The sequence below is a fragment of the Stylophora pistillata genome, chromosome 7, assembly GCF_964205215.1.
Source record: "Stylophora pistillata chromosome 7, jaStyPist1.2, whole genome shotgun sequence".
Lineage (NCBI taxonomy): Eukaryota > Metazoa > Cnidaria > Anthozoa > Scleractinia > Pocilloporidae > Stylophora > Stylophora pistillata.
The window spans coordinates 19536886-19554815 of NC_142525.1; the positions used below are offsets into that span (position 1 = coordinate 19536886).

The 17930-nt window shown below is 35.2% G+C and overlaps 1 protein-coding gene across 1 annotated transcript in view; it reads right to left on the bottom strand.

The window, feature by feature from the left end:
* The window catches only part of LOC111330851 (structural maintenance of chromosomes protein 4), a 63221-nt gene that overhangs the window by 6491 nt on the left and 38800 nt on the right, over positions 1-17930 (bottom strand). The window contains exons 23-31 of the mRNA XM_022935815.2: positions 15460-15564; positions 12726-12852; positions 6850-6901; positions 6506-6557; positions 4256-4341; positions 3731-3812; positions 2928-2990; positions 544-717; positions 284-397 (exon numbers count right to left, since the gene is read on the bottom strand). Coding sequence (XP_022791550.2) covers positions 284-397; positions 544-717; positions 2928-2990; positions 3731-3812; positions 4256-4341; positions 6506-6557; positions 6850-6901; positions 12726-12852; positions 15460-15564 — 855 coding nt within the window. The remainder of the gene's footprint in view (positions 1-283; positions 398-543; positions 718-2927; positions 2991-3730; positions 3813-4255; positions 4342-6505; positions 6558-6849; positions 6902-12725; positions 12853-15459; positions 15565-17930) is intronic.

Sequence of the window (17930 nt, forward strand, 5' to 3'; positions counted from 1 at the left end):
CTTGGGTCCATGCGACTGTAAACACTTAATAAACTGGTCAGCAGATTTAGAAAACATTTAAAAAGGAATCAAAGGAAGGATGGATGGAAGGGAGGGAAAAATGAGTGTCATGTTTCACACACACCTATACCTCGGATTAAAGACGAAGTCATTACCCAGGTTAAAAATGGGAAATGAACACTGATATGAGACCTTTGATGGCTGACAGAAATTTGAATATGGGACAGACAGCTGATGGGAAAAAAGATACATAAAGCTGTAAGTAACATGTGTTTCACTCTACCATAACAGTTTCTTTATCAATCCCTTCAAGTTCACTGCGTGATAGAGTTGGAAGGCCCTCATCTGACTCAGCTTCAGCTGTGACACTCACTGACACAAGTGTCAACCGACTCAACTAAAAGAAGACAACAACAACAACAACAAAAATCATCTGCAGACCAAACAGAGTGACTCATTATTTTATCTAAGTATGTCTAAGAATAACTGCTTTTGTGTGAATACAAACATCCGTTAAATTTAGAAATCTAGATAAAACAATACCTCCTTCTGCCAGTGTTTGACTTTCTGTTGGTTCTCTTTTAAAACTGATTCATATTTTTCCACTTCATGTTTTATATCAACCTCCTTGCTCTTCATTTTGGTCTCCTCCTGCTCGACAACTGTCACTTCCTTCTTCAAACACTCTAAAGATTCTTCCATTGCTGACATTTCTTCCTAAAGAATGAACAGAAGCCAAACCCTTGCATTTAATTCAAACTGGATGATCTAAGATGGCCTAGAGGACCTTTTTCTTTATTTACCCTGCTTCCTTGGATCTAGATCATCGGTGAAAATAGATTTTCATTGGAAGCGGTTCTTTAAATAAGACCGGGCACCCACAGGAGCTCCAGTGGGTATTCTGCCAAAAACAACTGAGTGTACTTTGCTGCTTTCAAGTCAAATTAACAGGAAAAAAATTGCATAGAAAATCACAGTCAATTTTATTGGTATTAGAGTATTTAACTATAAAGAATTACGATAAAATTGAAATCTTTAAAATATTAAAAACCATTATGGTTTAAGAAAAATACAACAACATTTTGACGTTCACTTAACATCATTATCAAGTCAATAATGAGTAAAATGAGAACGAATAGAAATGTAAAAGAACTCCTAAGAGACACAGATATCAACATTGAAAATATGTAAATAACAAAGAATTCACACGCAGAGTCACATATTCCCGTACAGAGTCACGTAAAGACTTTGGCGTGAATAGAGTCTTTCTGAGTATTTAACTTGGGGTTCAGTTCCCTAATGAATAACATCTCAAAAATTAGACAATCAAACTTTGATCTACATTTCTTTAGAGCAGAAAATTGCTTATCAACCAAATCAGTCTTCAATAAACCTTGTTGCTCAAGATGCCTCCCGATTGCAGAGTATTTGTGTTTGTTAATGCGCTGGTGTAAGTGTCGCATGGTATACCCGACATAATCTATGTTGCAGAGATCACATTCCACTTTATAAACCACGCATTGATTATTGACAATAGGGGGCTTCTTCTCTTATAGAGCAAGAATTTGGGCAATCTTCCTGGTCTGAAAGACAGGTTTAATTTAGACACCAATGTTAGTGCTCAAAATTTTCATTTGCTTCTTGACAGAGTTAGCTTTTTGGATTGAAAAGTAATGCCCCACTTATGACTTTTACTTTTCTCTCTTTCTCCTGCCCTTTTTTCCTCTCTCCTTGCCTGAAGTTTCTCCTCACTAGCTGGAAATTTAGTAGGCTTCATTTTGGTGTAGAGATTTTTTAGGAAACTACTCATTATTTTCAAACCACATGCTCAGAAAGGTAGGCGGGTAATGGAACAAGATTTTCGTGCAGATTTTCAGGTCAAAGTTACATGGTTTTTTGGCTATTTCTCCAATCTCCTTCACTCAATTGCGCTCATTCTGGTATCGTTTGTAAGATATTTTCAACCTGTTCAAGTACGTGCTCAAAGTCGTGCTCCAGGGTTTAAAGTGATGACGTCACAAGGTGTAGAGAAAGGGTGTGGGTCCACATGGGCACATACGGGCGCACTGGACATCAATAGGTTAAACAACTTTGCACTGAGCTAAGATCATCGAAAATTTTTTGGAAAAAAAAAAAGTTCTTCTCAGCTACTAGTTAGAACACAAACTATAAAATCAAAATGGTCCATAGCAGGTGATAATAAAAATTCCAAACTTTTTCACAAAGATGTTTGTTTTCACAAGTTTGCATAAAAATGTTTTATCTGGGCTCAACTAGAAAGAGAGAAACGAAAACAGTCTATGAGCACTTAACCAACACACTACCGACACTACCAACGCATCAGCTGACACACTACCAATGCATTGGCAAGATAAACCAACATTTTGGCCAACACACTACCGCCCTCCAACTACAGAAGCAGCTGGGTGGACTCCTTCCGATTGTGAAATGACAGCCTCATGAAAAAGCTGTTGCCACTGGCATCGAATGATGCCTTCTATTCCTAGAGGGCTGCTCCTCACCGAAAAAAGAAAAGCTCCTTTAGGAGCCACAAAGTTTGAAAAGTCAATGTCTGTCATAAAAAAATTGCTGTTTCAGGTGATAAAAATTTAAATAATTGACAACGCATGTCAGTTGAGAATATTATGGTTTCCTAATGGAAAATATGGAAAATGTTCATCTAATGCTCAGTCAGGATAAGTAACTGAGTGGGGACTGGGTTCTAATATCACAAGAAACAAGATGGTGGCCAAAAGGAAATTCTTCATTTCCATATTGTGAGTGAAAGTTTTCCAAAGAAGATGTTACAGTTAAGTGTGGAAAAGGAAGGTGACCCTGAAATCAAATGAAAATAATCAAGTCCAAACAACCGCTTGGTCCTCATCAGTTTTGACTGAAGAACACATGCAAGTTAAATGTTTGCTGACCTGAGCCTTTTCATAGTCCTCTAAAACTTTAGTGGCTTTTTCCTCCAGTATCTTGAAATCTTCCTAAAAAGGATGACAACCATAACATCAGAAGTATTATGAAAAGTCATGTGTTTGATTTTCCTTATCACATGAAAACATGAGAGAAAGGGTGTGAAACTAAGACAAGTGAAGACAAAAGAGTATGAGAAAATTGGTTAAAATTACAATTTAAGTGTCTAAATACACAATGTATCAGCCTTTCAAGGTTTACTACTTTTTACACAAACAAAAACAAAGGTTACCAGATAAAGTTTCAGCCATTTTTTTCCTGTTGTAATAGCAGGATTCAAAAGACAATTCAGAGACAATTTTCCTAGACTTTTCTAGAACTAAGATTGATTTTCTTGCTCTCCTGAGAGTGAGCAGATTTTGAGACAAGCAATATCAAGACAACAAGTGATCAAAAAATAAAATAAATAAACTTGAGTTAAACCAAATTCCAGATTTCTAGAACTTTCCAGGACCAGTATTTGATACCAAGAATTTCCAGTCTTGGAAAGTTCATGAAAAGGATCCAGAAGTTTATTGGTTTTCTACGTCTGGTATGACCTTTGTAGTTAGTTTTCTTTTTGACGAATAGAGTAAACTTAAGAGGATTGTGTTCAAATATTTCTGCAAGCATGTGGGATAAAAACAATTGTTTTTCAAACTAAAATTGCCATAACAGCTACAAAAAAGCCAAAAGAGAGAAAATCTAATGCATCAGAATCCACCTGAGCTCAAGACATTGTTTTCAGGTCTTATCAAAGTGAGAGGTATACCTCTAACTTCTGGATGTTGGCAGAGTTCTCTTCAATTTCACGCTCAAGTGACTTGACAGTATCCTCAGCCTTTTTTGCGTTCCTAGTTACATTGGAAAAGAGATTAACTTATTGCACAAGTTTCCATCCCATATATTTATTTATAATTTATATCTATCTACATAATTATTTATCATATTCATTATATTTATGGCATGATGTACGAATTTTTTTTCAAGTTTTCAAACTGATTCCCAATGAGTACTGAGTGCAATAAAGCAGTAATGATACAGAATTGAGCACAAGAACAGTTCTTTTGAGTCTTGAAGTGCCCAGGTAATGAAATAATGTAATTGCCAAATAATTACTGTATGTAATGTTAATTAAAAAAGCTAATCATGTTAGTTAAAATGATTGAACAAAAAACAAATGCTTTAGAACTATTTCAAACCTTCACATGGCATTTAGGACTTAAACAAAGTTGGAAACTTTTATTAAATGTAGCAATCCATTTAATAGACAGTTTGTTATCCCTTTTTTGCATACCTGCGACAAGTCTTGATGGCAACATTTGCTCTAGTCATTTGTCCCACTACTTCATCCACTGCTTTGCTCAGTACATCCACCCTATCCTAATAAATGTAGGTATTCATATTTTTCAACCATTGAATTGAAAGGGATATCACACATGGGTATTGCAAGTTAACTTTCTTGTTATTAGCAATTGTTACGACTCCACAAAAATTTATCAAGGATCAAAACATCCCCTTGAACTGGAAATGCAAGGATAATTGATGGCCTTTGTACCATATTTGGTAAGCGATCACCTGTATTCATCCATTGGGTTTCTTGCACTAAAAAATCTAATCACTTTTTTAGTGCCATAACCCTTGTCATAAACTGAACAACAAGTTACCTTGATGATTTGTGTGCGATCTAAGTGTGACTTTTTTCTCTTAAATTATTGCATGTTTGAAGTTCATTTATTTAAGTCTTGTCACTCTCTGTAACTAGGAAACATTATTGTTTTATTAGCATATTGTAAAACATATTATAACATATTAGCATATTATAAAACATATTGTTTTATTAGCCCCTTTCTTTGCCACCTTATAGCAGCCTGCTACTTCTCATAATTATTGGGAACCCCCACCAAATATACTTGATCGATAAACTTGAATGGGTTCAAAGAAACATTACAAGATGGATTGCTGGCAAAGACACTTCCTATGAAGATCGTCTAAAATCCCTCAATCTTCCAACACTTGCGCATCGTAGAGAATTCCTGGGCTTAGTCCAGCTTTTAAAGTTTATAAAGGGATATTCTGCTGGAAACATTAATGATATTATGTCTTTCAGTAATAAGAAATCTAGAAACTTCCACTCTTATAAACTTTACACGCCTTTTTTTCGCACGGATGTATTTAAATATTCTATCTGGAACAGATTGATTGTTAGAATAAGCTACCATCATCTGTCGTAGATCATGAATCTGTGAATAGTTTTAAAAAAGCATTGAAAAAAGTCTATTTTGAATGATTTATATATTTAAAGCATATTTTTAAAATTCTTACACATGCATGTATTGTTAAAGTATTTGTATAGATATATGTCATTTATTATAATTATAATACTTATGGGGTATAGTTAATATGGGGATTAAGTTCCTCCCTCTATAACCCAATTGTAATATAATATGAATTACGATTACGATAAAGCTGTTTTATATTGATGTACTATGGCTGTTTCCTCATTTCTAGTGCTGAGTGCAGCTGAGGAATGTCTGTAATACAGTAATGTCAGTAATTACGATTAGGATTACAATAAAGCTGTTATATATTGATGTACTATGGCTGTTTCCTCATTTCTAGTGCTAAGTGCAGCTGAGGAATGTCTGTAATACAGTAATGTCAGTAATCTTGTTGTTGTTGTTGTTTTTTTTGGTGGCTGCAACAGTGCTTTGTAGTCCTCTTTCCATCAGGTTGTTTGTTATTTCTTTATATGTTATATTGTGTAACTAGTGATATTGTTTGTCATTTTAGTTTCAACTTTGGAATTGGAGTGAACTGTGTTCCTCCACATGACAAACCAAAGATGTTGCATAGTGCAGTTTCAATTTGGCTTTATCAACTGAGTTGACAGTGTCAATTGGCCACCATAAAACATTTCTTAGCTGAGATTTTGAGTGTTAGATAGTCAGGGCTTGTTCAGGATGATTCCATGATTATGCTTAACAGCATTTCTATATTGTTCCCTCTAGAAACTCCAGTTTTTTAAGACAAATAAAGAACATTTTTTTGTAAAAACCATTAATTAAGCTTGGCCTATCTGACACAATTACAGTACAAATTAAGTGATGAGTAAATAGAACACCCAAAAACTTTTTCAAAACCACTACAAACTGTTTTGGATAATGAGCAGTGAGGACACTAATACAGTGTAGGTAGTACTGGTAAGTGATTTTGTTGATAATACAGTGTACAACTCATAAATTATCCTACTTGTGCATGTTCTGATTTATGGTCTGATGTGACCTCTTGAAAAGTTTCCAAATTGCCCTTGCCTATGGTTTGTGCAATTAACAAAACTTTTAAAACACATTAGATATGCCCATACATAGCTTAATTGGTTTGTACTTTAGTAATCAAATTAACAGCTACACCAGAGATTGTAAGGGGGAAAAAAAGTGAGAGATAAACACAATACTATACAACCTTTATGCTAGAATAGATCAACCCTGAATGATCAAAATATCAGACATCTAGTTATCGTTAATGTAGACAGTATATGACAGACCTGTTGTATCTTGAGCTTTGAACCACCAATCTCCATAATTTGCTTGTGCAGTCTATAAAATACAACATCAAGACAATAGATAAGAGAAAAACAATGAGTTAACAAATGGTTTACCCTGCTGGCCTAATATGGGGGCACTGTTTTATATTCTTTACAGGCTAGACACTCCTATTTCCCTTTCAGTGCCTCTCTCTAACAAAGAGGATGGGCCAATATGCTGAAGATGGCGAGCACAAGTATCCCAACAAGGAAGACAAGCAGTAATCCTAATTGCTTGAAGCTACTATAGAACACCAGGATTGAAAGAATACACAGGTAACTGAACATTCTGGTAATATACTAACTTCTGTACTTCTGTTTCTACTCTGGTTGATGATAACACTGCTGTTTGCCATTCTGCAACAGATAAAGGAACAGCTTCAATCTAAGTATTCAGCTAGCAAGCAAGCATTTTCCAGTACTATCCTCAGTAATGCAGTAAATCAGTAGATCACTACCCTCAGTGTAATGACCTTAGCTATACACAGGCAATTTTAATCTTGTTCTCAAGCACAACCAGCATTAAAATCAAAGACACAATTATACAGTCAACTGATCATGCAGTCCAAGTACCCCTGTAGTCTTTGTCAGGCATTGAAAGCAGACCTAGAAGATAAGGCCTGTGTTTATACCCATTGACACCCGAGACTGTGCATGACATTCCCATCCTTCCCTGTGGATTTTCCCACTTGGGGTATGTTATATGAGTGCTAAAATAACAATAACATTATTATAGAAAAATGAAAAAAGAAAAATAGGAAAAAGCCAAATTTAAAGTAACCACTTTTTACTGGTTTACCAGCATAATAACCCACAAGTGATGTTGGGAACACATGAACTGGAAGCTCTTTATAAAGCTATTAAATTGGCAAGACTGCATGACTCCAACTGCGGCATTCTGAAACTTATTTTAAAAAAGAGTCACCATGAAGGTAGATAAAAGAGAATTTTTGCTCACCAAATTCTCTTAACTGCTTACAAAATGTTCCCACTTCCCACTCCACAGGTGTTTGTCCATCACCAAAGCACAAAGTCAAAGCTCAAGATTGAATGAACAGGGTTTCATTGCAGTCTTTCACTCTCACATTCTAATTACCTTAAACATTCTAATGTCACAACTGATCATTATAATTAATCATTAATAATTATGGAGTTGCTTACAGATTCCTGACATTTTGTGCTAACACTATTATTTTTCAATTTACAATGGCCAAAATAAGACATAAAACTGATAAGAACCTCTTGAGTGGTGTTCTTTTTTGCCTAACATAAACTTTTTAGTAAATGTTCTTTGAGGTTCCACTAGACAAAAAAAAATGCCAACAAGAATCAAATACTCAATTATACTTGCATTCAATTGCATCTGCTCTTTCATGCAAATGATAAAAACATGTCCTGTTAGCCTATCAAAACTTCAAAGTTTTTCTGCTCATTTGGGAGCATTTAGCATTGCCTACCTACTTGAGCTGGTTTCTGTGTTTTAGATGGTGGCACCACAAGTGGACGGCAAAACTTTGAAGTTTTGCTGTAAAAACATTGCCAACAGACGAAGGTCAAATGTGTGGAAGGTCAAATGCGATCAAAGATGCACTTAGTGGGTTTGTTTACTTTGTCTTCTCTTGCTGTTGGGCACTTATTCCTTTGGGACTCAGGAAGTAAGATTTCAGTTTAGTGGAAAGCATGAAAGCAAGTTTTACAAAGGGCTACGCTACATTGTAAGCACTGACATGTGGTCTCTACTGATCAAACTGACACTGTCTTTGTACCTAACTTTCTGCAATGATCCCAAACTTTCTTTCTACCCTCAATTTTAACTAGAAAATGAGATCCTGTATTTCCTTACGGGAGAAACAAATTCTAAATGTAGGGTGCTTAGCAGAATGACTCAAAGAAATTGTTGAACTAAACCTTCAATCAATTGTTTTGCTAGATTCATCCTAAAATTTAGCTATTTTTCTTCACCCTGCCCATTCTAAAATGGCAGTCATCATCTATTAGCCAAAGATTTTTAATGTCCGCTCATGGCTTTCATCTCATACCAACTATTGACAAACCCACTCATGTACATAACAAATCAGCCACTCTTATTGACAATATTTTTATGAATGACCTCCATCAATTCTGTTTAAGCGGTAACATAGTCTCCAACATAACCGACCATTTTTCTCAGTTCTGTATTTCACGTCACCCGACTAGTCGAGTTCTATCTACCTCTCCTAAAGTGCGAGACTATTCTAATTTCTCACCTGAAAACTTTGATAATGAACTCTCAAATAAATTGGAACATCATCACTCTAGAAAATCGCCAAGACATAGATAAAATATTTTCAATGTTTTACAATAAATTTAATAGACTGGTCAACAAACATGCACCCTTGTTGGATAAGAACGAGTTTATTTAACATCTTGAATTTTTCACGTTCTAGTAGGTAGCATACTCAAGCTCATGTTTATTAAAGATTCAATAGGATTTATTGCTTACTTTGTTTTACCAAAATATAGTTTCTAAAAGGGTTAAAGAAAAAACTGCAATTCATAAGTGGTTTATTTCAACGAAAACCGTCAGTTTGAGATCACCAAAAAACCGCAGTGCGAGTTGTTCTCCACTACATTACCGCAATAAAAATAAGGTCCACACCACAAAAAAACAAACCCCAATGGTTATCACTATACTCCTTTTTTCACAGACTAAATCAAATGTTCAATTTCATGGCATGCATGAAAAGAACGAGAGTTGTAGTTAGTACACTAGTACGTAGGTATTCCTGCTTGCTCGCTCGAGAGCTGTAGTTAGTACGCTAGTATGTAGGTATTCATGCTTGCTTGCAAGAGGTTTAGTAATGTTAGTACTGTAGTACTGATGAAAGCTGTTAGTACGGTATTACTGATGAATAAGCAAAAATCTACAGAAAAGCATTCCTATAATGGCAGCATATGTTCGAAATTATAGAAAGAAGCTATCTTTCCAACCAGCGATAAATATCTTTGACATCAATAAAATGTCATATTCACCATTAGAATGCAAGGATTATGTAAAATATCTTGGCATAATCACTGACAAGGATCTTAACTGGAAAACTCCTATTGATCTCATTGCTCTAAAAATTAGCAAATCCATTGGCATGATAGCTAAACTAAGACACTTTGTACCCCTTTCTATCATTGTCAAGTTACATCAGTCTCTTATTCTCCCCTACCTTACTTATGGAATTAGCTTGTGGGGTTAAGCGTCACAGTCAACTTTAGATAAGCTTCTCCTTCAGAAGTGGATAATTCGTTTAATTAACTTTTCTCCAAAGTGTGAACATGCTATTCCTTTTTTATTAATCTTAATATCCTGCCTGTTCATTTTCTTTATGTCGAATCTGTTTCTTGTTTAATGTACGATATTCAAAATAAACTAGCTCCTCCCGTATTCAAAATCTATTTACCTATGTCTCAGATATACATTCCTACAACACCAGATCAGCAACTACCAACAAATTTTATGTCATGTCTTCTTGTCTGGAACAACTTAAGAATTCTTTTTCCCACTTTGGTGTGCAGCTATGGAATGCCTTACCTGACAGTATTAAAAAATCTTCCCATAGAAATTTATTTAAAAAACAAATACATGAGATACTTATTAATATCTTCAAACAACAGATCTTGTATCTTACACCATCGTCAATTCTTGAAATAATTAAAAATTTGTAAACCTCATCAATCCTCTAGCTGCAACCAGTATAGCAAAGTCTCTTCCTATTCTCCTGTTATTATTATCATTTAAATTAATTTACTGTTTTAATTTTAAATTATTATTTATTGTAATTTGAACTACTGTTTTCTTAGTGTAATCTGAACTGCTGCCAATTCGAAATCTTTGTAAGTACCAGTGATAAGCCTAACTTAATTATACCTACCCGTCTCGACTAGTTTTTAACTAATTGTGGGTAAGCATTTCTCAAATTGTAATTTAATTTTGTAAATCAATAAATTGTTGTTGTTCTAGCCTATGAAGATTAAACAGAATGAAGGAATTGAAATATCAATTTAAAACCAAAACAATTACTTATACCGAGAGGAGCAACTAACTGAGTAATAGCTATGCAATTGATCTGCAAGATCAACACCTCCCATGTGCTTATTGTAGAGATCAACTACAGCAAACTTAGAAACCTGCCCATTTACCACTAAATTTACCACTTTCTCCAAAATCCTTCTTTCATAAGTCCTACGTTGAAAACTTCACCACTCCTTGCTAACTTTACAATAGACATGCATTAGAAGTCCACCTAAGTGTTTTTTTTTTTTAGACTTTTGTGCAGGGGTAGTGTTTTACTGGCATATGTGACCAGGCTCACAATTGTGCATGACATTGCAATACTTTTTGTTATAATTTTAGAATTACATCTTCAGAAACCATTTCCCTATGATAATCAAATTATCATACACACAGGATTTGCATCATAAATTTCCTTTATGTCACACCATCACACCTAACTATTTCCTATGATAACCAAATCATCCTAAACACAGGATTTGCAGCTAAATTTCCTTTAGAATGATCACACCTAACTTCCAAAATCTTAAAGAACTTCCTGCTATTGTTCAATTCCTTATAAAAGAAGTGCAGTTACTTAGTTTAACTCAGTAGTTCAGAGCATCAAGACCAGCACTTACAAGCTCAGAACCTCTTGGTCACAAAAAAGTAACTCCAAAACATGTAACCTCAAGTTAGTGACCTATTTTACTGAGGATTTGGTAGGTCACATTTGACCTATGTCTTACAGTTTGAGTTCAAAAATAATACAGTTCATGTGTACTTATCTCAATCCAATTGTTTAGTCTTTGCTTGAATCCTTATATTAGTTGATTCATGTTCAAAATGTGTCAAGATTGCATTCAGCTTTCAGAACGTCTGTATTGGTGAAATCAGATATTTCACTACAGTCTTCATTGTTTAGTTCATCAGTAAGGACAGATGTTGTCCTGTCACAGAATGAGATTTTGCCAGTCTTCCTAGTTTTAAGTCGAAGAAAATATGAAATCTTGATTGAAATTAGTCTTATCTAATGTTATGTTGTTTTGAGCTATTGTTTTTATCAGTATTGACTTGTTTTCAGTCATTTTATGTATAATTCTAAGAATAGCCCACCATTCAATAGTCCTAGGTTTGGTTAAGAGGATTAGTCTTTTAAGTGTCACTCAATGATTACTGTTCTGTTGTGCAATGCTTTAAAATTGTCTTGTTTGTTAAGTTTAGTACCTTGCCATTGTATGACAATCGATTGAATGTTTTACTAATTGTTTTATTTCATTATTTTAAATTAATTATTTTGTTAGTGATTTGCTATTTCTCATTTATTTATTTTAGCTTGCAATCACCCTTTCGTTTTTATCAGTATTATTTCTTTTGTACTTTCCTGTATAAATAAATTTTATTGTGGCTATAAGTCTGTCTCATTGTTCAAATAACAACATCAGAACCTGCCTTAGTCACACATGCTTTGGAAATCACAGGCTCAAGCATTAGTACCTCTCGTCACCTGTCTAAATCTGTGCAAAAGAGGCCAAATTATTCCTTATCATTCTTGTAAATCAAGATGGAAACAGAATACAAAAACGTAACAGAGTGGGGCTGAGGAATGACTATGGTTGCCCTTTTCTAAGGCAGTGATGGGTGTTTTAGGGAAAGGTGGGTTTGTCATGCCTTGGGGGTTACGGGCATTAGAGGTGTCAATGAAAACCTTAGCCCTTTAACTCCCAGCGGTAAGTAACTTCTCCATACAATGATATCAATACACTGTCCAACAAAGAGGTAATGACAATATTCAAACTTATCAGGTCAAAGTAGTTGTCTAATGATGTATGTATGACCGAATTCTAGTAACTAACTTGCAAAGCAGCTAGAGGGGACAAATAACAAACAGATCTTGGAACTCTAAGGTATGATCATCCTTTTTTTCCTGTGAATAATGAGACCCTAGGTGGTAAGTATGTTTTTTTCTTTTCACATTGCAGATTACAGTGTGACATTCTGTTGAAATGCTATTTTCAATTTGAAGGTAGTAGCTTTAATTCTGATCCTCTGTTTACATCAATGGACTTAAAGGTTGCCAAGGTTCAAGCCTAAGGGACAATGAAAGAGACCTGAAAGGTTTCTTGGCCCAGAAATAAGTCCTGAAGATGTTTCACTGACCTTTTTCATGGTTTTTAACGGTGTCTTCGAGCACCTTAAGCCTTGCTTTGTCAGGAGTACTTTCAACAAGTTTGTTGTTAAGATGAACTATTTGCTGCTTTAAATTATCCTCTTGGACATCCAGAGCCTTACAAGAAAAACATAATTAGTGATGCTGATGTATATGTAAATATGCACAAAAAGCAAGAAAAAATACAGGAGTTTTCACACAATTGTCTAACTTACTGCTTGTATTTAGACCACAGATTACATTTCAAGACATTTTTTGTGCTTGGATGTTGATAGAATCTGCAGCCAGCAACTAAATCTGAACAGTTGTTTGTACATAAATCCATGAAAATAGGTGAGTGGCTGAGTAGGTGGGCGGGTGCAATGAAAACTGCCTGCTACAGGTCATGTGACCCCTTCCTGGGCCTGAGTAGTTTGCGATGAAAATATTTATATACTCTTTTTTCCCCCTCAGTCACAGTGGAAAATTACATTTTAGTCTCATAGAGACATTTGCAGTAACACTTTAAAATATGACATAATCTTAATTTCTTTGCAACTGATGTCTTCATCACCTTGAGCAGAAACAGAAAACCTGCAGAAACAAAACCTGATCAATGCTGTGCTCTAAGAAAATTTTCAGGGAGCCCTTTGGGCTCCCAACCATTCCAGCTAGGGTGCCCAGCCCTTCAAGTTGGTTGCCCAAAACTTAATTAATTAATTGATTAATTAACCAAGCAATTAATATTAATTTATTTCATGTTTTAATCACTTAATATTTAATCAAACCATAAACTTCAATAATTGAAGCTGTTTAGAAAGCATTATTATCATTATAATCATCGATCACCGATCACCAATCACTTCACCGATCACTTCACTTGCACCTCCGCCATAACTTGCACTCATTGCAAAAAGATATACATCGGCGAAACAGGCAGAAGACTAGGTGACCGATTCCGAGAACACCTTTGAGACGTGGAAAAGAATGACAAGGACACATCGAAAACAGTCACTAGACACTTTAATTTACCTAATCATTCTAAGCAACATATGGCAATCTGTGGTCTTTCCTTACATTTAGGTAGCATGGAAAGCCGTAAATCTCTTGAACAAAAGCTCATCTTTCAAACCGGCAGTCTAAATCCCACAGGGATCAATGAATGCTTTTCATTCCACTAATTTATTTGTGTTTTTCTTGTTGCCATGTTCCCACCAATGACGTAGCTCCATTTTCTGCCTTTAAAAGCACACACAACCCACAATTCCTCTATTTGCTCCGACAAAGGGCTAACGCTTGAAACGTCAGCTTTTGTAATTGTTATGGTGGCCAATTTACCATTTCAACTTTGTTGATAATATCCATATTATTATAATACACTGTCAGATAACTTCTGGCTCCTTTTTGGCACAAGCGAGTTTGACTCCCAGTTAATGGACCCATCTCCTAACATTTTTTCACAGCCTTAGCGATCGTTAAGCTCACCATTCTACAGCTTGAGTCATCTGCGAAGCTTGCCGATTTTATGTAAAGCAAGAGGCCAAATGACTAAAATAAAATACCTCCTGCATTAAGAGATTTTCCATAAAAAATAATTTCCTTGTTTGTCCATTTTTTTGTAAAATGAAAAAGCTGTACATATTGCAACTGACTAAATGTGGAGAGCTGAAATTTTCAGAAAGTCAACGAAAAATTGACTGGATATTTACAGGTATAATTAAAAATAGAGTTGCTAGTCTGGCCATGAGAACCATCAGGAACGGTAATCTGCACTAAATCATGGCGCTTTGAAAGTAAAACGTTCTCTTTTTCTGAACACTTGCAGGAAAGCTGTGGGATTGTGGAATTAAGCTGCATATTAAATCTTTTTCTGAAAATTAAAATTTCCACACCACGCGACAGTGTGTTGCTATTTTTAGTGGTGAGCTTGTGTTATTTTTCAAAATGGCAATTGTGTTTCTTTGGACATTTTAAAACCACTTAGAACTTTCATTCGAAAGCACCAAAGTAAACAGGTCTAATTATGAAATCATTATAAGCTCCGTTCTTGCTAAATCTTCCTAAAGTAATTGCAAGTCGCTTCTCAGAGCGATCAATAAACACCTACAAACAAGGCTGGCTTGCCGGAAATTTGCACATAGAAAGAATCTTAGTTTGAAAGAAAGATAAACCCCCTACCGTGACTTTCCAAATCCATTGAAACACTGAAATAAATTAGACATTGATCATCTCAAGGAAAATCACGGTGTTCAACACATATTTTTGCAATATCCGTGCGGTTTATCACGTGTGAAGTGACAGGAACTATTGTTTCAATAATTATTATTTGGATTCGTGCAAAATCATGTGGAATGAAACGTGACAGTTACTTCGAAATCTTCAAACGTGAACAATTCGACTACGTGTCACGCAAAAGAATATTTTTCCTGCTAATAATGCTCATAATTCAACCAAATAAAATTGTAGCAGTTAATCATCAGATTTACCATAGAAGCGAATGCTGCACAAGAGGCCGAGCGCCCGCCGGCTGGGCGACCAGAATATTTTTTCAGTCTCCTAGTACCAAATGTTAGTCACCTGAGGTGACTGGGCGCCACTAGAGCACAGCCTTGCTGATAGAGCTTATTTGGGTCAATAGCAGAAGCTGTCTAAAACCAATATTTAACCCTTCTTTGTATGATGTATATCATCTGTAACACTTTTCATAAGCTTTGACAACCAGACAAATTGAAAGCTGCAGTGTACCTTGATCTCCATATCATTTTTCTGTAACTGGTGTTCTGCAGCAGACAACTCCTTTTTCAGCTCATCTACTATTTCTTCCAGCCTCTTCTTTGCTTCTTTGTTCTCCTACAGTTGTAATCAAAATATTATTTTGAGAGATTTTGGGACAAAAGTAGCTGATTTTAATAATCTGTGCACTCTGAAATGTATATTGTGCCTCACTTCTAAGAGCTCCCTTGATTTACACACATTAAATTGCTGAAACGAATACTGATTAAAAGTCACGGGATTTTGAATCTGAGATTTTAACAATTAATAATGCAAATACAGAAAGTAGATAAAATGATCCCATTAGTTAAAATACTTCCCATCAGTAAATACAGTCTTATATAATAGTTAGAATGGTCCAAACCTTTAAAATATGCTATCTAGACAACATTTTGTAACCAGATAAAATGGTCCAGTTAGTTAAAATGGTCAAACTATAAACAATGCTACAACAGCTTAACTCTTTAGGACCATTTTATCTGATTAAAGCATTTAACCTATTGAGTCAGTTTGCTAGACATAACGTCTCGTAGTCACGTTCGACGCACTAAAAACTACTATAAAACGAATACAAGAATTGTAAAAACGTGTAAAATGGTATATAAAAAGTCACTAGTAAAAATGTAGCGGAATTCCAAATCGATTTCGATCAATTACGATCCTCATCAGTAGTACTCCGCCATGTTCAAATTCAAATTAACCTAGTTGGACCTTTTATCAAGTTACACCAATTTTCCCAGTTAGACCAGTTAAATTGTCCAATGGGTTAAAATGGTCTAACTACATAAAATGGTCCAAGTGGTAGATGGTTAAATTATAGAAAAAGGTCCACCAGGTAGACATGGTGTAATTCAAGAAAATGGTCCAACTGGCTAAAATGATCAAATCGGGTAAAATGGTGGAACTAAATAAAATGGCCTAACTAAAGAAAACGATTCAACTGGTTAAAAATGCTCCAACTAGTTAAAATGGTCACTCTCAGTTGAGATTGCTCCACCAGTTAAAGTGATCCAACCAATCAAAATGATCTAACAGGTGAAGACACTGCAACTAATGAATGTACCCCACTGATTTAGATACTCACTCCATTCAAAATGACACAACTGGTGTAAATGGCCAACCAGTTAAAGAATCCAGCTGGTAAATATAAAATGGTCCAGCTAGTTAAAGTGGTCTAACCAGCTAAAAGGATTCAATAGATTAAATGATCTAACTAAAGTGGTTAGACCAGTAAAAACGGCCTAGCTACATAGAATGGTTCAACTGGTATGAATGGTCCAACTGGTTAAAATGGTCTAACCAATGAAATGGTCCAACTGCTTAAACTGGTCTAACTAGATAAATTGGTCCATATTAATAGAAAGGTCCATTAGGTTAAAGTGAGGTGTTGGATAGAATGGTGCGACTGGTTAAAATGGTAAAGTTGGTTAAAATGGTCTCACTAGGTAAAATGCACCAGATGCTTAAAATGGTCTTACTAGATAAATTGGTCCAACTGGTTAAAATGGTCCAATCGGTGAAAATTATCTCAGATCAAATGGTCTAACTAGGTTGGTCAAATAAATAGTTCACCTAGCTAAAATGGTTCCAATCCATTTAAATGACCTCACTATATAAAATTAGAGATTCTACCTGCTGGATGCTATGCAAGAAATTCGATTGAAAAATTAATGTCAAGCTTACTGGTCAGAAAGTGCAATACAAGCATATTACAGGTATGTGTTATAGTATCCATTGTTAGACATAGTGACTTAACATGAGAATATGTGGTGGTTTCAAGCTCTTGAGTCTGCTATGCTATTAAGTTCTAGCTTCTTAAACAACTTTCAATTCTCTTTTAAATGCATGGTAAAGTGGCATAAATTAACAACACAGTTTTTTCACCTCAATATTCTTGTTCATTGGGGTAATGAAACTGAAAAGTACATTATTGAAATAAGTTGTTGTCCAACTTTTTGGAGGATATTACTGTTTGCTCATAAGGAAACAATTTTGAACTTGTTTTTCAAAGGCTGTTTTAATGTAAATCTGCAGTTTTGAAGAATAGAAAAAACACCTTACAATGATTAATGCAAATTAGAGCATCTTTTAAGAGGCATAAGAGCTTCTCACCAACCATTCCATTTCTTTCTAATGCAGCTAAAATTATAGCCAAAATAACATGCTCTTATTGGTTACTTTAGGGTCACACAACATCCAACAATGAAACTGTTGCCATTAAGCCTCTAAGGGCAACTTTGCAAAATGTACAATGTCAGAGGGTATCAATGGGTTGCTGCCTATGGAAAATTGACCAGCAACCCCAGTTGCATGTGAACACAGCTTGATTCAAGGTTGCAACATGTTTTTGCATTGCAGTATTTTGTGCTGCTTGTGAAAACAAGCCATACAAGCCTTAATGGAGAGGATAATCTCATCTTCTAGAATATACAACGTTCATCTGA